At 42.9% G+C, this 22,823-nt stretch overlaps 1 protein-coding gene across 1 annotated transcript in view; it reads left to right on the top strand.

Annotated features, from left to right (window-relative positions):
• The first annotated feature begins 1,951 nt into the window (after window positions 1–1,951).
• LOC126187653 (solute carrier family 15 member 1-like) overlaps window positions 1,952–22,823 on the top strand; it is a 215,621-nt gene continuing 194,749 nt past the window's right edge. The window contains exon 1 of the mRNA XM_049928863.1: window positions 1,952–1,991. Coding sequence (XP_049784820.1) covers window positions 1,958–1,991 — 34 coding nt within the window. The 5' untranslated portion in view covers window positions 1,952–1,957. The remainder of the gene's footprint in view (window positions 1,992–22,823) is intronic.

Here is a 22,823-nt window from a genome sequence, read left to right as displayed (position 1 = left end):
TTTGTGATTTTGGCTTATTTCATGTGGTACTCATACTCCCGATTTTTGAACCTTGCCCATTACACCAAATGCCGAACGATTGTGGAATGATTACAGTTCACCACATCTGCCAGCTCTCGAGTACACTGACGTGTATCATTGTGGATTAATGCATTTAAACGATTTCATCAAACCCCGAAGGACATACTGAACGTGTAGAGTCACCGAGTCACCAGTGTCAAAATGATCCTCCATAAAACGAGAAAAGCATTTTCTTGCCGTGCCCAGTCCAATGGCATTATCCCAATACATGGTCCAATGTTTCTGTCTGCCTCCACTGCTGTCACAACTCTATCTGTTGTGTCTAGACAAGACAGCCTAGACACAATGAGAGGAAGCCGAAAGGCACGCGCTTAAACTCACGCAGGCTGGCGTGAGGTCTGAAACAGGATACGTAATGGATGCTATAAAGAAAAGTACGTAGCTTCTGGAATACTTAACTTTAATCCACATTTGTAGAACATCGCTCTTGATGATACATTAATAGAATCTCAATATCTATACTGGTAATGGCGCCTTGCTAGGTCGTAGCAAATGTAGCTGAAGGCTACGCTAACTATCGTCTCGGCAAATGAGAGCGTAATTCTCAGTGAACCATGGCTAGCAACGTCGGCTGTACAACTGGGGACGAGTGCTAGTACGTCTCTCTAGACCTGCCGTGTCGTGGCGCTCGGTCTGCAATTACTGACAGTGGCGACACGCGGGTCCGTCGTCTACTAGCGGACCGCGGCCGATTTAAAAGCTACCACCTAGCAAGTGTGGTGTCTGGCGGTGACACCACACTATCGAACTCAAACTGAAGAATATGTGGCCGCGCGGGGTAGCCGCGTGGTTTGGGTTTCTTGTCACGGTCCGCGCGGTTCCCCCTGTCGGAGGTTCGAGTCCTCCACCGGGCATGGGCGTGTGTGTTATCCTTAGCGTATTTAGGCTAGATTAAGTAGTGTGTAAGCTTAGGGACCGATGACCTCAACATTCTGGTCCCATAAGACAAATTTCCAAGAATATGTCGGAAATCTTCCGATTTCTCCACTTGGCACTCCATTTTCTAGCATCCACAGCTCTACTCTTTATCTGCATATAACAAAATGACGTATGTAGACTCACTTAGCAACAGTGACCTGCAAATAAAAAAAATGAAAACCGATAAATGAGCCCATAGCAACCGGAATCCCAGCATACAAAACAGAAACGATGCGAACTTATGCACCAAGCTAATATAAAAGTAAGCATAACCCCTTTCTAGTCCCGTCCGGAGATTAAGACCAGGGAGTGATAACGTTAGTTCTGTAAGTTGCGGTGAATTTCTCACAGTGAGACACTGTTTATCATCTGGCCGACACTTCTCGCGCTCTCTTTTAGCACTTGCTTCATATCTTCTACGAGTTAAATTGTTTTTATTGAGCCTTCTCCACATTATTGGCATGGCCAGTTTGGTGTTCCTCTGTCTCGAAGCAGAAGGTTGTCTTTTGTTAATAGTCTGTAATTTCCTGTTCAGTCATTCATATCGATGACTCTTTATTTTTCTTCTTATTTTGCTTTTGGTCCTCAAAAACTCTACAGAAATCACTGACTTGTTCAAGATTAATCACACAGAAAAACGAATCGCGGCATTTGCATACGTTTTGTTGCTCACCAGAAGTAGCTACTCCTGTAAACACTGCTGCACGATCCTTAATAGGTGATGCAATTACCGCGTGTATGTGGCGTCCGGATCAAAGCGATGCGAGTCCGCGATAAGTTCCAGTGTCTATGTTGCGTCAAACAATTGCGTACTGAGTGGTCGCCAGTGTATAGCGGCGGGACGTTTGAGGTCAGCCGTAATCAGCACCGCTTCGATGGTCAGTGATTGATAGGTGCACCCGATAAGCCGATATATAACAGCTCAGTAGCACCTGCGCGGCTTTCGTCAGTACCAGCCATGGACAGCGCCAAACACTCGGACGACGGCGACAGTAAGTACCTAACTCGGCAGCTTCTGAATCTCCTTACTGACGCTCTACCAAATCCTCTTTGGCTTTATTCGACTCAAAGAAGGGATAGCCTCTGCACAGGAACTAGACCTATGCAGTACAGAACGAGAACCGCCGCCATATCTTTCGTATAAGAAAAATTTTCAGACTGTAATTAAGGTACTGGTCTTCTGTACGAACACAGTCCCATACAGCAAAGAAACCAATAAAATACGTGGTGTTTCTTTGAACCAGCCTTTTCTCGTAGTGATGGCCTCCAGAGTCGTTACGAATTTCATATGTAATAATGTACCCCTCGACAGCAGAGCTGATTATTATAAATTTCATTACCGCAAGCATTTCATTTAAAAGCCAGTAAAAAAGGGGTGTTATTGGGAGAATCGAATTTTTCTCATCAGTTTGTGCTTATTTTTTGCTTCTATCATCAGATGTTACCGACGAGTTACTTCATGTCAAAGTCAGTTGATAACGTGAGATAAAAACTTCGATCCGTTTTCTCGGATCCATATTTCGATATTTATGCCCTCTGCCCTCAAATTATTTTTTTCAGTTGTTTCTATGTGAAAAACGAAATGAAATAGTACACGAAGATAAACTAGGATTTTTATGTGTAGCAAACGAAAGAAAAATCCTTCATTATTAAGCAAATATTACGGATGTTCACACAAACACTGGGATCAGTATTCATGATACAGTCGAAGCAACAATGGGCATCGAGATACAAAGCGTTAGAAGTGCAAGCAGAAAAGTGTGCATAATTCAGCCAGTGGTGAAGTCATTTCTTAGACAGGAGTCAGACTCATTTGATTCTGGGTAGTGAATATGGAGAGCTACTGTGGCTCAAGTATAAGCGAATAGAAAAATCTGTATCTAAAAGAATAAGTGCAGATGGGAGATACGCACCTTGATACACAGAACAAAATCAGGAAGCTTCTTAAGAAGCAGTACAACAGATAGAAAACAAGGCATAAATCCGCAGACAGACAAATGTTATTTGATGCGCGGTCGGCTACTGGAAGGACAATGCAAAAAGTCTTCACAAAGTGCTGTAGGAATATATTATCACATAACATGTTGAAACATGACCGCTTTCTCAGAGCTTCCGCAGCGTCTGGCGAAGTCACGGCCACAAACTCTTGGCACAGTGCGGTGCTCTAGACAGATTTCTCTGCAGACTTCGTGCGAAACGTTAGTTGGTGGACCTTGATAATTTGTACATACTACCAATGTAAACAAAGATCGCCAGCCACACTTTGACCAGTGAGACATGGTTAAAATTGTCACTTCTTCTATAACAGTAATCAGTACCGTACAGCAATCCGACTGTTTCTAAAAATCTCTCAAATCCGACTACTGTATTGGACAACAAACATCGCAGTCAGTCACTATACCGTCACCAAGCGCTTCCTACGATCTCCTTTGTACATCACGTAGGATCACAATCTACAGTCAAAAGCCGACCGGTGTGGCTGTGCGGTTCTAGGCGCTTCAGTCTGGAACCGCGTGACCGCTACGGTCGCAGGTTCGAATCCTGCCTCGGACATGGATGTGTGTGATGTCCTTAGGTTAGTTAGGTTTAAGTAGTTCTAAGTTCTAGGGGACTGATGACCACAGATGTTAAACCCCATAGTGCTCAGAGCCATTTGAACCATTTTCTACAGTCAAAGAGGGTAAAGTCACAAGCAAGAACTCCACACTTCAAATTTTTATTAGAGCAAAACACAATTCATTATCTTCAAACAACCAAGTCCGCTTCGTTTGTTAAGACAACACCTACAGCTGATTGCTCTGTGGGCTGTTGGGCGGCCTCTTCTAATGCAGTTCGTGTAGGCTCGCTACACCGCAACAACCGCCTTGTATACGGACTGTTGACTAAGACGGTTCCCACCCCCGCACACGGGATCGCACTTCCGAACACTTTCTAAGCTTTCAGCACCGAGAGAACAACTTTACTGATACGACTTCCGAAATAAACACCGCCACACCACCTCCGCTCCACAGTGTATCCCAGGAGGGTTGCCCGCAGCTTCCTATATTTCCCGAACTGCGACAGATCTAAGAAGTTATTTTAATGTCTAGACATTTAGACCAGTCAGCCTTCAGGGCAGAAAGTAGGCACTTCGATTGGAAATTTTCTGTTAACGCTCCTAGTACCTCTGTAAGCTGTTGCTGTCTGCCAAGATTGCCAGTAGTTTGTTCCCAGAAGAAAGTATTAACAAACACTAGACACCCACTCGCCTCTGAAAACAGTCGGGTCGGGCCAGGCTTCCTCGCTTCAGCCAGACTAGGAGAATCCCGCGATTTATTCCAGCTGCAGTTCCGCGTACACTGGAAAACTGGCGCATTCGGCCATTCACAAAAGCAACTAATATTAGCCAACGTGCTCGACTCGGAAATGATACGTTACAGAGTCCCAGAAACACAAGCAATATCAGTGGTATTGTAAGGTTATGGCCTAGACAGGAAGCGAAATAGAAAATAGTAAAACCCAAGGCGAAATGAGGAGTGCTATTTTCGATTGTTCCTCAGCAAAGAAAAATCAAGAAATATTTCCATAATTCAACGATAACACTGATGACGAATCACAGTAGTAATCGGTACTAGTAGCACTGGAAAGCAACTTAAAATGCTAAAACTCAGTAAGGCGTCAGGGCCCGAAGGAGTCTAAAAAATGGTTCAAATGGCTTTGAGAACTATGGGACTTAACTTCTGAGGTCATCAGTCCCCTAGAACTTAGAACTACTTAAACCTAACTAACCTAAGGACATCACACACATCCATGCCCGAGGCAGGATTCGAACCTGCGACCGTTGCGGTCACGCGGTTCCAGACTGTAGCGCCTAGAACCGCTCGGCCACTCCGGCCGGCCCGAAGGAGTCTGTCTAGTTCTAAAGGGTGAACACGAACTTCGTCGATTAAATTTCGGTGGTTGTGCACGAACATTTGCCGAGTATTTCGGTATATCGGACCCGTGGTCTCTAGTGATTCGTTACAAAGTAATAGCATTTCGCCTATATATCACTCCCATTTATCTTTGAATCTCTATTGCACTGAAATTATCTGCACAGCAGTGCAAATATCGATTGTATGCGCTGTGTGTCTCGTTTGGGAAGAAACTTGTTCTATTTATTCGCGTCTCTCGTTGTTGATAACACTAATGCCTTCTTTACTCTTCAAGCTTACGCTCAGTACTGATCGGTTCTGTCTCTGGTTTGCTTTCCGCAGTTGTGAGCTGTACGTTGACAGTGATACATACCAATATGGGTAGGGTTGCTGATGAAGAATTGGCCAATAGCACCACTTGTACAGGTTTATTTAATGCAACGGAATAATGGTAAAATAACACCTTGCTCTGATGTTCTCGAAGTACCGGCAACCACATCACATTACTCTGTTTTGTGTTGCACGTTTTGGTGATTGCATAGTAAAGGCTACTTCACTATTGTGTCGTTATTTTCAGTGAAACAAAGGTTGTAGAGATAAGAAGCCGAATTAATCCTTATAACATTATTGCTTTGTAACCAATCATCGGAGTCCAAGGGTACCTTGTACCTAAATATTCAGAAAATGTCCCTGAACAGCCTCCAGTGGATTACTATCTCGAGTGGAGTACTTCTGCTCTTGACCGTAATTTATCGCAGATCCTTTGAGCTGAAGTACGTTCCTCATGATCGGAAGGAGCACAGATCACACCCATCCACAACTCAACTCGCCCTCTTCATACATTATACCCTAGATACTACGCACTGAGAGAACCAGGTAGATTCGGTGTTCCTAGAATTTCAAAAAGCTTTGATTTGGTGTCAACACATGCTCGCCCTCCTTCGTATTACTAATTACAATAATGGGTGGTGGTTACAGGCTTCATCTGTCGACATTTCCTGCTATCGTCTTGGGTTGATCTTGGTGGATTTTCTCGGTTGTGTTTGTTTCTTCTCAGGGCGACCATGTTTATTGTGACTTCTGGTAGCCTTGCATTGAAGACAGTGAGGTTGTAGGCCGTGGTTTAGCACAACATCGACGAAAAAAAAAACAAAAAAACACTATATGATCAAAAGTATCCGTACATCCCTATAAGATACAGAATTGGCCATTAGATTCAATGAGAGGTGGATCCGCCAGTATAAAAGAAGGCAGGGAGTATTGTGTTGCCAGAAGACAAGCGACAACACCTGAATGGGTCGATCAGGAGAGGTCATTGACTTCGAACGTGCGTTAGTAACTGGATGTCACCTGAGAAACGAGTCCACCAGGGATAGCTGCTCAGGCCGATTGTTGGTGATGTGATTGTGAAGTGGAAACACGAAGAAACAATCACAGCTAAACCATATCAGGTAGACTTAATGTATGGCAGGGGCTCGGGTTGAGACCTCTACTGTTGTCCGGATCACGGAGCACGAAGTGCGGTTGAGCAAGCCAGTCGGCATGCTGTGCGTAATGACATAACATTAGCGAAACAAGAATTTATTGATTAAATTTCAGAATCGTATTTTCTCCTTTGTGTTGTTGCCCAGGTCGGCAGTAGTGCAGCGCACACTGTCTTGGAACTTACTGATGCTGTCTCAGCGAACAGCGGCGGACGTCGTTCTCGGTGGCCAGCTTACGTAATCTCGGTATCAGGCAGGTGACAGGCCTCGGAAGCGAACGGCACAGCCTATATGACAGACATCGCTGATCAGGACGGGGACTGAATTACCAGAGCAATCTCGTTGACGTCGAAAGGGGTGTGCTAAAGTAACGTTTCAGCAGCTCTGCATGGTGTGGGGATGGTCCGCAGCTCTTGAACCAAGAAAGGCTGCAAATGTCGATGACTGCTTTTAGGTACCAGTTGGGGACAGCAGCGGTTAGCGCGCCCCCCGAATTCTGCGACATGTGGACAGTGCGTCAAGCACCATCAATTCGGCTCAGCTAGCTGTACGTAGTAGTTTCGACGTCTTCTCAGTAGTGATTACAGGTCGGCAGCTCATAGCGACAGTGTTCTGTAGACCAGGCAGGTAGTGTCACGAATGCGGAAGTGATCTGGGCGAATGGTAGCAGCGCATCACAGGCTCGGCCCCGTAGCTGGTGTACTGCAACGTAAAGGTTCACACGAACTCTCGGAAGCATCAGTATTTATAACTACTGGTTTGAGACAGTGGTGTAACGTTGGGCCGTCGACCACTGACTGTGGCCTCTTTTTCCGGGCTCATCAGTGGTCTTCACCACATTCTTTTTCCCAATAACAGCTTTTAGGGCTTCACCTCGTTGCTTTTCCTCCATATCAGCAGGCTGACAGGTGTTCTCGTGAAACTCTTACTCCCTCTTCCCAAATCAAACTGTGCTGTTACAATGACGTGATGGCTTCTTCTTGCTGAGATCATGTTGCTGAGTTTATATTTCCGTTTTGCTCGCGTGAGGTGAGCCAATCTCTTCCGGGTTTGTTCCATTTTCCGCAATGTCAGCCATGTGTGTTTGTCGTTTTGACTGCGACACGGGCCTTTGGCCTGGTTTCCCCTGGCTTGGTGCTGGCTGGAGAGGACTTTGAGAAAATTTCATATTTGTCCATAATACATTACTTCCGTGTAATGGTAGTGATGGACAGGAACCGTCGACCGCTGCAAAGGGTGGCTGTAAAAAATCGCAGAAAACAGCGGAACGAAATATTCTTGAGTTCCAAAATGCTACGACAAGTCCAACTAGCACAGTAATTGTGTGTAGGAAGTTAAAAAGAATAGGGCACAGTGGTCGAGCAACTGATCATCAAGATCAAGTTCCTGTAGTCAGTGCTAAATGACGCTTGAGTTGGTGTAAAGAGCGATGTCACTGGACAGTGGATGACTGGAAATGAGATATTCATCATGCTATACCATGTATCAGTCCGATGAAATGGTTGCAGTTTTGCGAATGCGTGGAGAATGTTACCTGCCACAATGAATATGGTTCAAATGGCTCTGAGCACTATGCGACTTAACTTCTGAGGTCATCAGTCGCCTATAACTTAGAACTAATTAAACCTAACTAACCTAAGGACATCACACACATCCATGCCCGAGACAGGATTCGAACCTGCGACCGTAGCGGTCGCCCGGCTCCAGATTGTAGCGCCTAGAACCTCACGGCCACTCCGGCCGGCCCACAATGAATAGTGCCGACAGTGAAGTACAGAGAAGATTTTACGGTGTAGAGCTGTTTCTCGTGCTTAGGGATACCCCTTATCGCTCTTGAGAAAACGCTAAATACGGAAGGATATAAACACATCTTACAGCATTGTATACAGCGTTCGGTGGAGGAACAGTCTGGAGATAATGATTGTTTGTATCAGCATGACTAAGGACCCTTTCATCAAGGAGCATCTTTGAGACAATGGTTTGTATACAATAACACTCCTGGAAATGACTGGTTTGCCCAAGGTCCCGATCTGAACCCAAAAGAACGCCTCTGGGATGAGTTACAACGTCGACATCGCTCCAGACTCCAGAATCAAACATCACTGCCTTCTCTGGTTGTAGCTCGTGGGGAAGAATGGGATGTCATTCCTCCAAGGTCATTCGCATACTTCATCGAAAATGTCCCCAACAGAGCCGGAGTAGTCTTAAATGCGAAGGGTGGACACATCCCATCATCCAGTATCAATGTCCATTAATAGCTGCTCCGATAATTTTGTTCAGGTAGTGTACGTAAGGTACATTGTGTGTAACAGGGAGGGAGGGAGGGAGGGAGAGATAGTGTAACAAATGTTAAAAAAATTAACTGACAGACACTTGAAAAAATGACGCCGTACAGTTCTCGAGGGAACTTAAAGAACAGTCTTTCATGGCAGAAACAACAAGTATTCTGCATCCCACTATACGTCACACTTGTAGAAACGGTGCAGGTAAAATCAGGAAGAGGCGCGTAAGCACCCAAACTGCCGTGCTCCAGTGGTGAATGGAACGGTTAGATATGATGTGTTCTATATACAAAATAGTACACTCTGCTCCGTCTTCCATGGTGATTCGATAAGAATAGATACAGGTATCCCGATAATACAAACTTAAAGGACAATATTTAATGACTCGGATAAATTTCTTAATTATAAAAGATCGTGTTGAATCATGGAACGGATTCGGTTGAACTATTTAAGATTTTATCAGTTTCCTTTTATGTAAAGGGTCGCATAATGACACTATTCCACTAGCTTGTCTGTTGATCGTCTTTTCTTTTGGGAAGGGAGGAGAGGGAGGGATGGTACATGTGCTTTTCCTGTTTTTCCTGTTGGGGTAGCGACCTGATTTGCGAATTCGTCTAGCTTGTTGTTAAAAGTACTTTTAAGTTTTTTTCTCGGCGACCATTAGCATGCTGCTAGAGTTTAGAAAACTTCTTTACAGAGGCTTCGAAAAACGCTGAGTTTGCGTCAACTATTTTAACAATGCAGTGATTTTCGAATGTAGTGTTTTGGCTCTAAGCACTATGAGACTTAACTTCTAAGGTCATCAGTCCCCTACAACTACTTAAATCTAACTAACCTAAGGACATCACACACATCCATGCCCGAGGTAGGATTCGAACCTGCGACCGTAGCGGTCGCACGGTTCCAGACTGTAGCGCCTAGAACCGCTCGGTCACCTCGGCCGGCTGTAGTGTTTTGTTTGTACCTCATGAAAGCTAAGTTTTCTTTTGTTGTCGCGCGTGTTTGTTTTCAATTTAGCCACGGGACTGCCAGTAATTTCGAAACTTGAGTAATATTTGAGTTGCATCGTGACATTGATTACACTTAACGTGGCAAGAACAGAGGGTATTATTAGGTGTATAGCATTCTTCACGTTTCTTTTCTCTGTCGACTTGTACACATTTTTTGTGGCCTAAATCTAATTTCTAATGTGGAAGACTCTGATCTCACCGGACATGTAGCAGACATGATGGTAACAATGGAGCCCAGAAAACAGATGAAACGAAAGTAGAAAGCTCTAATGAAGACTCCCGAAGCTCTGTCGTAGGTATCATGGTATGCGCCCCATTATTCGAAACATGTTAAATTATTCAAGTGTGTGTTCTAGTGCTTCACCACGAGAGTCGATGCTTTCGTATTAGGTACCGTGTTGGAGCTGGTTCATTCATACGTGACAGTCCTTTAAAGAGACAGTACATGCACAAGACAAGAACGTACTTTTTACTCTGATGAGTCTCTGGCACAACAACTTGAAAGCTAGTGTGGTCAGCTCATTGCTCGGAAAAAAACTGATTAACGAAACCTCATATTCCATCTTCCCTTTCGTGTCGTAACATCCGTCAACCCGTAAATATTACCGTCCTGTCTGAGATCGCGCTTATAACGGGACCGTACGGTCTCCTCCTCACCGATTTGATTTGTATTTGACAGGGTGTGGACGGCATGACTAGCAATTTAACATGTGTAAATAAGACGATGCAACTCTCAACCGTTTTCCAGAAAATCGAGTCTGAAAATTTTAGTCTGCTTATGTACTTCGAATGGTCGCTAAACTGTAACGAGTTTGCAGCCAAGCGAGTAAACGTTTAGTTTCATAATCGCGAGGTCTCTGGATCGAATCTCACTGCTGATACTACTTGCACCAATGATATTCTTCGATATGCGCTGTACGCTGCGACCGAGAACCGTTTATCAATGTAAACCAAGTTTTTTTATTTTTTTCAATAGACACATTCACAAAAACCGTGGACACGAAAAAATTCCGTGTTCATTACATCTGCTTATGTCGTGACAATCATTGTTTTCCATGTTTCCATAGTCAGTATCACCCTGATTCGTGCAGTACTGCATACGCTATATGTTACACTTGTCATAAATGTAGACAGAATAATATAAATAAAATAATTTCACTGATTTGATTGAATATTTTCGTGCATCCTTTTTTGATTTCCACTCTCCTTACGAAAACATCTTTTTCTCCTTTTTTCTTGTTAAAATTTACGAAAATAATAAATAAATGATTAAATATTGATATTTTTCACGATCGTAAAAATATATTGTAAGAACTACGTGGAGATGAAAGAAAAGATACCTCTTGTTTACGAAACTACATACTTACTCACTCGGCTGCGGACATCGTGAACAGTAGCGTCCCTACAAAGCATACAGAATTTAAGGACGCAGATAATTTTCAAACGTGATTTCCTCATAACTTTTGAAAGTCGCGTCTTCCTGTTTACTTGTGTTGAAGTCCTAGTCGTGCACTACGTATCCTGTCGAAATGAATCAAATCGATGAGAGGAAGTTCGTATGGTCCCCTCGGTAGTCACAGATACTGCAGATCATGTGTTCCATTGCAGAATATCAAACGGACGACTTACTTGAAAAAGGATATAGATTGCCTTTCTTGCCACCTTGTAAGTTCGCGTAACTATTCTGCGGAAATAATTTGTACTAGTGCTGATTTCAGGTTGGTTCTGTCAATGTTTTTACTTCTTTAATACATTTTCGGAAGTTGTCTTTGTTTACCTCAGCGTTATTTGCAGAATACCACGGTGAGTAATGGTTCTGCGTCACTGCGGCGTCCATACTATCTCTACTACACTCCTGGAAATGGAAAAAAGAACACATTGACACCGGTGTGTCAGACCCACCATACTTGCTCCGGACACTGCGAGAGGGCTGTACAAGCAATGATCACACGCACGGCACAGCGGACACACCAGGAACCGCGGTGTTGGCCGTCGAATGGCGCTAGCTGCGCAGCATTTGTGCACCGCCGCCGTCAGTGTCAGCCAGTTTGCCGTGGCATACGGAGCTCCATCGCAGTCTTTAACGCTGGTAGCATGCCGCGACAGCGTGGACGTGAACCGTATGTGCAGTTGACGGACTTTGAGCGAGGGCGTATAGTGGGCATGCGGGAGGCCGGGTGGACGTACCGCCGAATTGCTCAACACGTGGGGCGTGAGGTCTCCACAGTACATCGATGTTGTCACCAGTGGTCGGCGGAAGGTGCACGTGCCCGTCGACCTGGGACCGGACCGCAGCGACGCACGGATGCACGCCAAGACCGTAGGATCCTACGCAGTGCCGTAGGGGACCGCACCGCCACTTCCCAGCAAATTAGGGACACTGTTGCTCCTGGGGTATCGGCGAGGACCATTCGCAACCGTCTCCATGAAGCTGGGCTACGGTCCCGCACACCGTTAGGCCGTCTTCCGCTCACGCCCCAACATCGTGCAGCCCGCCTCCAGTGGTGTCGCGACAGGCGTGAATGGAGGGACGAATGGAGACGTGTCGTCTTCAGCGATGAGAGTCGCTTCTGCCTTGGTGCCAATGATGGTCGTATGCGTGTTTGGCGCCGTGCAGGTGAGCGCCACAATCAGGACTGCATACGACCGAGGCACACAGGGCCAACACCCGGCATCATGGTGTGGGGAGCGATCTCCTACACTGGCCGTACACCACTGGTGATCGTCGAGGGGACACTGAATAGTGCACGGTACATCCAAACCGTCATCGAACCCATCGTTCTACCATTCCTAGGCCGGCAAGGGAACTTGCTGTTCCAACAGGACAATGCACGTCCGCATGTATCCCGTGCCACCCAACGTGCTCTAGAAGGTGTAAGTTAACTACCCTGGCCAGCAAGATCTCCGGATCTGTCCCCCATTGAGCATGTTTGGGACTGGATAAAGCGTCGTCTCACACGGTCTGCACGTCCAGCACGAACGCTGGTCCAACTGAGGCGCCAGGTGGAAATGGCATGGCAAGCCGTTCGACAGGACTACATCCAGCATCTCTAGGATCGTCTCCATGGGAGAATAGCAGCCTGCATTGCTGCGAAAGGTGGATATACACTGTACTAGTGCCGACATTGTGCCTGCTCTGTTGCCTGTGTCTATGTGCCTGTGGTTCTGTCATTGTGATCATGTGATGTATCTGACCCCAGGAATGTGTCAATAAAGTTTCCCCTTCCTGGGACAATGAATTCACGGTGTTCTTATTTCAATTTCCAGGAGTGTATTTCGTAGCAACAACTGCAGCCCAACATAATTTATTTCTTCATTATTCATCGTCTTTATCAACTACTGCGTGACATCCACTGGTGGATGGAGGGAAGCTGTAGACTTTTCCATGCGTTACCATTTCCAGCGGTACGCATCCATGCCGCTAATGTACGATTTCTAACGTAATGTAACAGTTTTCCATTAGGTGTCGCTTGTGTCTTATCTTATCTCCTGGGATCCAGGACTGAACGTCCTTGCTTTATCAACCATCTACTCAGCCCATGCCCTGCTCACCTCTATTTCATTTTTAAAAAATCAGCATTACGTCTTTCACTCCAGTATGTCCTCTCATCGATTTCTTTGTTTTGCTGTATTTCCAAGCAGTTCCGTATATCATCTTATTGACTGTTCGCTGTGAAACCATCACACATTTTTAGTGACTTTCTTATTAAAAGTCAATGTCACATTGCCATAGATAAGACTGATAATACACACTAATAACATGTTTTTCGTTTTAGACTTATGGCAATCTGCATTTTGAAAACTCCTAAATTTACCAAAAAGACATTATGTCTGATAGTCTCTTCTGATAATTTTTATCGATGTACATTCTGACCTCCTCCGTTTGTTTCGCTGGTTATTAAGACAAATGAGTGAAGTTTGTTAGCATATATTAAATGGCTTGCACTGCTTTATGCTGCAGATGACAAAGCACAGGTGGAGATGATCATGATTATAAAGCTGCAAACATTATACTATATGAAAAGTGATGTCACTTAGCTTGTGTCTTGTATGTAGTCAACTCGAAGATTCTTTCATTTGTCTGCTCATTGTCGATTTGGATAAGTGCTTACTTTCCAAGAAGAGATCCGGTTTTCTTCCGTATATGCATTAAATTGTATAATAAAACCTTGTGGAGCTTTTCTCATTTTCATTCTTTATTGCTTCAGCCAGAAAATCTCCGCAAATCACACTCAAACATATAACAAAACAGAACTGTTAATATAGTATATCTCTTCTCCAACCACAGAACAAGAAAAGTCTCCAACACAACGCCGCTAACACGCGCCAAAAGTTAGAAGCTAACAAGCAAAGATGTGAATCTCTCACTGCAAAGATATTACAAGATAGCGATTTAGACATTCAGAGAAAGTCAAAGGAGATTAATAATATACTTTATATAAGTTTCAAAATTATCATAAAATTATACAAACAACAATATCAATAATAATTTCAAATATCTTTTTTTTTAAGTTTGGATAAATTTGTTTAGCATAGCTTTTTCGAAATAATTCCTCAGTACACTTTTTCTTAATATTTGTGTGTCTGCAAAATAATATTCTACAACTTCCTTAACTATAATCAAGAAACTAAGTCCTCCAGGGCCTCTGTTACACCTAAGCAAACTTACTCAGTTAAGTAAATTTTACGCGACCTATATAGAAAGATAATGGTAATGATAATAATAAATGACAATCTAAATAATAATGAATACTGGAAAATTAAGAAATGTCAGTCTAATAAACATTAAATAATTTCTTGGTTACTTTGGAATAAATATCAATCACAATATCCAATGCGACTTAACAGATAGATCGATATATATAAAAATAGCACACACTTATTCACTATTTTATCTTTTATATTTTGTGAAGATATTACATGAGCTATCTTGGTGGTATCAAAACGACCAATTAAGTCCTCGGGTACAGATTGGCACAAAACTAATTTACGACAACGCTTGTGATAAATGCTTTTGTCGAATTACCTTTGTTGGCTAGCAACCAACGTTCAGTACACATTTCTGACAGACGTAATCAAGTGGTTTTCGCAAACCGAGTTTCCGTTTAACTCCCTGGATTATCTAATGATAATGCTATATCTACGTATAGCTTAATCTTTGTATTACTGTTAACTGGAGGATTATGTAGGAGTGTCACTTGAGAACAAATTAGTGTATTTGAACTACTCTTATATTTCCATTCCTCAGTAGGCTAAAACAATTAAATTTCTTGTTTATTACCATTATGTGTTATTGCGAAGTGTTATCAGCTACTATCTGGCTTTTATGCCTTTACATATATATTTTTAAGCACCAGGTACACCATTTATGTAATAACATTCTGGCTACGTGGTACCTACACTAAACGCCATCAGAAATACAAAAAATAAATGTTAATGATGCTTGTATAACGGGAACGGATGTTATATAACGTAAACACTACAGTGGGAGGAAAGCAACCAAAGGTTACGCTACAGATACTTAGGATCTATTTATTTATTGTTTGGCATAAACGCTTGGGCGTTTATGGTATATCGGACATTTAAATTAGTCCAGATGAGGAGCTAAGAAAACAAGGACATAAGGTTTTATGTACATTAGTCATAATCTGGAGTGCTGGTGTCAGAGAGTAAGTACGCATGCGCCAAAGATGAACAACCAATACCTGTGAGGCGTGAAGCCTTCTCGGTTGAATACCCCATCTCCGGTATGTGCAGAGAAATCAGTATGACCATGCTTTCGTTTGTGTAAGACCTGTTATTTTGTTTTGCCGGAAAATAGTAAGTGTAATCGAAGTGTAATCAAGGCCCCCACATTCGATTACATGCCCTGGACCCAGGGTGAGAGAAGCCCCCCCCCCTTTTCCCTCCACCATGTTTTACATCGCGTGCTACATTATAATTGGATGGTTATTTCTTACGTAAACTCTTTCTAGAATGTAATTTAAAATACAGGGTATAATTACGGTTACTATTTTATAAGTCGAAACTAAACTTTATTTAAAAGATTAATTTGCTTAAAAACGATCACAGCAATTATATCTTATTAATGAACTAAAATTAAAGTAAAATTACTTAGAAAAAACTAATATTAGGACCTATGTCAATCATAGACACAGGCTACAAAATAAGACTACTTAATAATAGTGTTCCAGGCTTTCTTCTAACTAAAAATATCAGTTACAGTTCGGAAAAGGCAAGAGTCTTGGACAATTCATTCTCAGTTGCTAAAACTGCCAATAGTTAATACGACTTTGACCTGTTGTGCTCCTTTACCAAGTTTTAAAGAGTTCGGCAGATTACTAAAAGACTTTTCAATCGTAGATACTTACTGGAATCATATAAAAATGCGTAATTGCAGAACACATCTGTCATGACAAAATCCAAAACAACTAAAGTTGTACAGGCCTAATTTCATTTGCTTTGGGTTTCCTTTTGGCTACAAACTCTGGAGAAATGTCATCTGTCTCGGCAACTATTTTTACTTCATTCAAAATGGTTTTCCATGTATCTCGTAGGACTTGCATCTCACTAAGTAAGTCTTTAATTAGTTGCACCTGTGCGTCGAGGAAAATTCCTTTGTTCCGTATTATGATGTTTTTCCGATCAACAGAGGCGAAGATCCTCTACCAAAATAATGACATCAAGAGCCCTTTGGAAGATTCAAAATACTTCTTGAGCCCCAGAATAGTATTTGTTGCTGATGTAAATAACGTGGGTACCCCATCCACCAGGAACTGGTCTAAAACATTGAGGATCGGAGGATAGTGCTTCAAAATCGGGCACACAGCTCATACTCTTTCGGTCCAACCAGTTTCAGAAAGGCTTTGCACAAACAAAGGGACATGCTGTTTCATCGGTTTCCAAAGATCGGGGAGGTAGAGAACAAAGAATAAAAACTTACAATGTTCCCAAAAAATGTCACATCATAATTCATTTTCGGGAGTATGTACAGCAGGAAGAAAAAGTGGCAGACATTTTTGACTTAACACCACTAGTGTGAACCGTAAGTAGCCAAGGCCATAGCTCTGATCACGACAATCCGGAAGTGGTAATCCCAAGAGTTCTAATGTGGACAGTATTTCATCAGTTATGGCCTCACCTGTTTTATCACTAAAATTCATAAATTCAGTAACTCTTTCATAAACTTCGAAAGGTTTTTTTTTCTATATTTTGAAATATGTAGCGCAAGAACGAGCGTATGCATTCGTCTTCATGGACGACAATTAACGGCCCCATCGTGCACATCTTGTGAATGACTTCCTTCAGGATAACGACAGCTCTCGACTACAGTGGCCAATATGTTCTCCAGACTTGAACCATATCGAACGTCTGAGACAGATTGAAAAGGGCTGTTTGTGGACGACGTGATTCACCAACCACTCTGAGGGATCTACCACGAATCGCCGTTGAGGAGTGGGACAATCTGGACCAACAGTGCCTTGATGCATCAAGGCATGCATCAATGCAAGAGGAAGTGCTACCGGGTGTTAGAGGTACCGGTGTGTACAGCAATCTGGACAGCCACCTCTGAAGGTCTCTCTGTATGGTGGTACAACATGTAATGTGTGGTTTTCATGAGCAATAAAAAGGGCGGAAATGATGTTTATGTTGATCTCTATTCCAATTTTCTGTACAGGTTCCGGAACTCTCGGAACCGAGGTGGTGCAAAACTGTTTTTTATGTGTCTATATTCAAAATATTTTTCTAGTTTGTATTAAATTACAGTAATCTCAATATTAAATTGTATAGGACAGGGTCCGAGCCTCCTTCAGTTCCTGACCGTGAGCCGAGAGGTCTACGCAACCCCACCGTTGTGGGGGCGATGAGTGTACTAATAGAGCAACGAATCGTCTAAAGTTTCACATGAAACTTGCAAAAACTGCTACTCAAAGCTATCTGTTACTAAAAGATGTATATGACGAAGACTATTTGCCACGCAAGCGAGTATTTGAGTGGTTCAAGCGTTTCCAAGATGGTCGAGCAGACGTTGAAGATGACTCACATCTGGGACGCCCTTCAACGTCAAGAACGGATGAAAATGTCGAAAAAGTAGGTAATCTGCTTCGATCTAACAATCGGTTGAGTATTCCATCCATTGCTGAAATTGTATGAATTGACAAAGAATGCGCAAGACAAAGTTTAAAAAACCAATTTAACATGAGAAAAGTGTGTGCGAAACTGGCGGCTAAAATTCTCACGATCGAACGAAAGCAAGCTCGTGAAAATATTTTGCAAAGAATGATAACGTGTTAGGAACCTTGGTTTTTCATTTACGATCCAGATAGTAAATGCCAATCCATGCGTTGGAAGAGTCCTTCTCCATTGAGAGCGAAAAAATCAAGATTCAAAGCGGCGATGTTTTCTTTCCCTACTCGTGGAATTTTGTACTTTCACTGGATTCCTGGAGGTTAAACTATTAATCAACATTACTACCTTGACCTCTTGCTCAACTCCGTGAGAAAATAAGAAAGAAATGACCGGAATGTGGAAGAAGAAGTTCTGGGTTCTGCATCAAAACAGCGAATCGCCTCATACAGTATTGTCTGTGGAGAGGTTTCTAGTGAAGTAAAGCATCCCAGTGATAGCCCATCGCCCTTATTCGCCTGACATAGCACCATATGTCTTATCTATTCCCCAAAGCCAAGTTTGCGTTAAAAGGAAGCAGTAGAAGCAGTGGATGAAAAAGCGGTACGCGTCAAGGAGCTCACAGAGGAAGATTTCCGGCGCTGTTTCCATCAATGGGAAATTCGCATGGACGTTGTAGGGATAGAGGAGGAGAGTATACCAGGTGTAGGCGTATGAAACCGGAATTTCCCTGTACATGGTGCTAGCCGTCAGCGTAGGGTCCGTGAGGCCGCGTCTGCAGCGCCGTCTGTTTCTTGTAACGGCTGACGACGAATGTCAACACACAGTAACTCAAGTTCCTTACATAGGTATCTGTCTCAAGCTCGTGAACATATCGAGTTTTGTGCCTACGAACTACGATTTGCAGACAGCATTGGTTTTCTGTTATCATTTGAAGAAAACTGCTGCAGAATCGCCACGAATGCTTGTCGAAGCTTTCGGCGAACATGCTCTTGGGAAAACACAGTGTTTCGAGTGGTTCAAAAAATTCAAAAGTGGTGATTTTGACGTGAGAAACGACGAACGCGGGAAACCACCGAAAAAGTTTGAAGAAAACGAATTTCAGGCCTTATTGGATGAAGATAATATTCAAACTGAACAGAAACTCGCGGGACAGTTGAATATGACGCAGAAAGCCGTTTCTCTTCGGTTGAAAGGTATGGGAAAGGTGCCGAAAGTGGGAAAATGGGTACATGAACTGAATGAAAGACAGCAAGCTAATTGAAAGACCACTTGTGAAATGCTGCTCACCAGATACAAAAGAAAGGCGTTTCTCCATCGAATAGTGACAGGTGATGAAAAATGGATATATTTTAAGAATCCTAAGCGTCGTAACTCACGGGTGAATCCAGGCAAACCGTCGACATCCACTGCAAGACCAAATCGCTTAGGAAAGAAGATAATGCTCTGTGTTTGGTGGGATCAGAAGGGTGTCATCTATTATGAGCTGCTAAAACTTCATGAAACAGTTAACACTGATCGCTACCAACAGCAAATGATCGATTTAAATCGAGCATTATGTGAAAAACGACCGGAATACGGAAAAAGGCAACACAAAGTCATATTGCTCCATGATAATGCCAGGGAAACGATCGAATCGTTCAGTTGGGAAGTACTAGGGCATGTTGCTTACTCCCAGACTTGCCTCCGTCCGATAATCATCTGTTTGTATCACTGAACAACGTTTCAATTCGTATGAAAATGTACGAAAATGGCTCGCTGGCGGGTTCACTTCAAAAGAAGAAATGTTTTTTTGGCGTGGCATTCTTAGCCTGCCGGAGAGTTGGGAGAAATGTGTATAAATAGCAATGGAGATTATTTTGAATAAAATGTTTTTTATCAGTTTCAAACAACAGGCATGTAGTTATTGAAAGAAAATTCCGATTTCATACTTCTACACCTGGTATTGGAGATGACAAGAATTAAATATGCATGTTTTTAAAATAAAATGTCTTGCAGCAATAGTCTCGTTATTTTTATAGCCGCACCTCACGGGTATAAAATATGCAATAAACTGAACAGCACAATGTGTGATGCAATGGACTGGAGCATGACTAGTAAAAGTGGTCTATGGAAGAGCCAATAAAAGGAGCAATAATTGTCATTAAGATAAGCAATTAAATGGACATTAAAGTCAGCAATAAAAAGAACATCAAAATGAAAAATAAGATAAGCATCTGGGCTGAATAATAATTTGGATAAGGTGGTTGATAAAATTTACCATAAATGGATACACGCCTAACTCATTTCTCTTAGAAATATTCAACTCTGACATATCAGTATTTTCCATACACTCGCTTCCTCGCCGATTCAGCGGAGGATATCCTCATTTCTTATCTTACCAGCCCACCTAATTTTCAATATCCTTTTGTAGCACCATTTATCAAACGCTTCAATTCTTTTTTTTCCTGGTTTTCCCACAGTACGTCCCAGACGTAGGTTCAAAATGGTTCAAATGGCTCTGAGCACTATGGGACTTAACATCTGTGGTCATCAGTCCCCTAGAACTTAGAACTACTTAAACCTAACCAACCTAAGGACATCACACACATCCATGCCTGGGGCAGGATTCGAACCTGCGACCGTAGCGGTCACGCGATTCCAGACTGAAGCGCCTAGAACCGCACGGCCACACCAGCCGGCCCGAGACGTGGGACCGTCATTTCCAATCCTCTGAATGGAATGATGTGGCCCACCACGACTTCCTCTCCTGTGCAAATCTTTTTCATCTCAGAGTAGCACTTGCAAGATACGTCCTCAATTATTTGCTGGATATATTACAGCCTTGTCTTTCCCTAAAAGTTTCAGTCTTTATAACCTCCTCTAGTATCACATAAGTTATTCCATGATGTCTTTACAGATGTCTTATAGCCCTCTCCGTTCTACTTGTCAGTGTTTTCCTCACACTCGTTTCCTCGTCGACTCCGAGGGGAATATCCTCATTTCTTACCTTACCAGCCCACCTAAATTTTAATTTCCTTCTGTGGCACCAAATATCAAACGCCTCGATTCTGTTCTTTCCAGGTGTTCCCACAGTACATGATTACTTTCGCACAATGCCGTGCTACAAATTCCTTCTTACCAAGTCGCAAAAATGAGATCTCTTCCAGTTTGTAGCCGAATTGACGATTCTGTTTTTGCAAAGTTCATACTTTCTCCGTAATGCGTAAAAATGGCGACGTCGTGTCGGTTAATAGCCTTCCAACAATCTATCTTTCTCGTCGAGAAAATCTCAGAAATCATACGAGTGGTAATAATCATCTGTAGTTGTAAAGTAGTTCCTCAAGGAACATCAAATACGAATTAGTTTCATAAAGATCGAGATTTTTAACTTGAATATCGAGGCATGTTTGTCGTTGTTGTGCAACTAACGTTATCAGAGCTTCGTTTATCGCTATCGCCAGCTATTTTCCTCGTTGGCAAGCTTTGTTCTAACTTGAATGTCTTGCACCATTTTCACTTATCGCTACCGCTTGTGAAACTCCCGTGCACCATTATGGACACTTGTCTGGTTCCAGCTCAGTGGACTACACCTATACTAACGGAAATGGATTGAGATATACTTTGTATCACCAGTCCAAAATTTAGGAACCTGTGTGGGGATCTTCATCACATGTGGGTGTTAAGTTATCAAACTTTCTTTGCATTGGGAACGATGATGTATACACAGGGTGGTCCATTGATCGTGACTGGGCCAAATATCTCAAGAAATAAGAGCCAAACGAAAAAACTACAAAGAACGAAACTGTCTAGCTACAAGGGAGAAACCAAATGGCGCTATGGTTGGCCCGCTAGATGGCGCTGCCATAGGTCAAAAGGATATCAACTGCATTTTTAAAAAAATAGGAACTCCCACTTTTTACATATTCGTGTAGTACGGAAAGAAATATGAATGTTTTAGTTGGACCACTTTTTTCGCTTTGTGACAGATGGCGCTGTAGTAGTCACAAACATAAGTCTCACAATTTTAGACGAACAGTTGGTAACAGGTAGGTTTTTTAAATTAAAATACAGAACATAGGTACGTTTGAACATTTTATTTCAGTTGTTCCAATGTGACACATGTACCTTTGTGAACTTATCATTTCTGAGAACGCATGCTGTTACAGCGTGATTACCTGTAAATACCACACTAATGCAATAAATGCTCAAAATGATGTCTGTCAACCTCAATGCATTTGGCAATACGAGTAACGACATTCCTCTCAACAGCGAGTAGTTCGCCTTCCGTAATGTTCGCACATCCATTGACAATGCGCTGACGCATGTTGTCAGGTGTTGTCGGTGGATCACGATAGCAAATATCCTTCAACTTTCCCCACAGAAAGAAATCCGTGGACATCAGATCCGGTTAACGTGCGAGCCATGCTTCGACGACCAATCCACCTGTCATGAAATACGCTATTCAATACCGCTTCAACCGCACACGAGCTATGTGGCGGACATCCATCACGCTGGAAGTACATCGCCTTTGGGTCATGCAGTGAAACATCTTGTAGTAACATCGGTAGAACGTTACGTAGGAAGTCAGCATACATTGCACGATATAGATTGCCATCGATAAGATGGGGGCCAGTTATCCTTCCTCCCATAATGTCGCACCATACATTAACCCGCCAAAGTCGCTGATGTTCGACTTGTCGCAGCCATCGTGGATTTTCCGTTGCTGTTGGTGAATGACGCTTCGTCGCTAAATAGAACGCATGCAAAAAGTCTGTCATCGTCCCGTAATTTCTCTTGTGTTCAGTGGCAGAAACTGTACACGACGTTCAATGTCGTCGCCCCACAATTCCTGGTGCATAGAAATATGGTACGGGTGCTATCGATGTCGATGTAGCATTCTTAACATCGACGTTTTTGAGATTCCCGATTCTCACGCAAATTTGTCTGCTACTAATGTGCGGATTAGCGGTGACAGCATTTGTTGCAGGTCGTGGTTGACGTTCCACATGTGGCTGAACACTTCCCGTTTCCTTAAATAACGCAAGC

Source organism: Schistocerca cancellata, chromosome 5 (assembly GCF_023864275.1).
Source record: "Schistocerca cancellata isolate TAMUIC-IGC-003103 chromosome 5, iqSchCanc2.1, whole genome shotgun sequence".
In the NCBI taxonomy this organism is placed as follows: domain Eukaryota; kingdom Metazoa; phylum Arthropoda; class Insecta; order Orthoptera; family Acrididae; genus Schistocerca; species Schistocerca cancellata.
The sequence above is the reverse complement of the archived record's forward strand: the minus strand, read 5'-3'. Positions and strand labels throughout refer to the sequence as shown.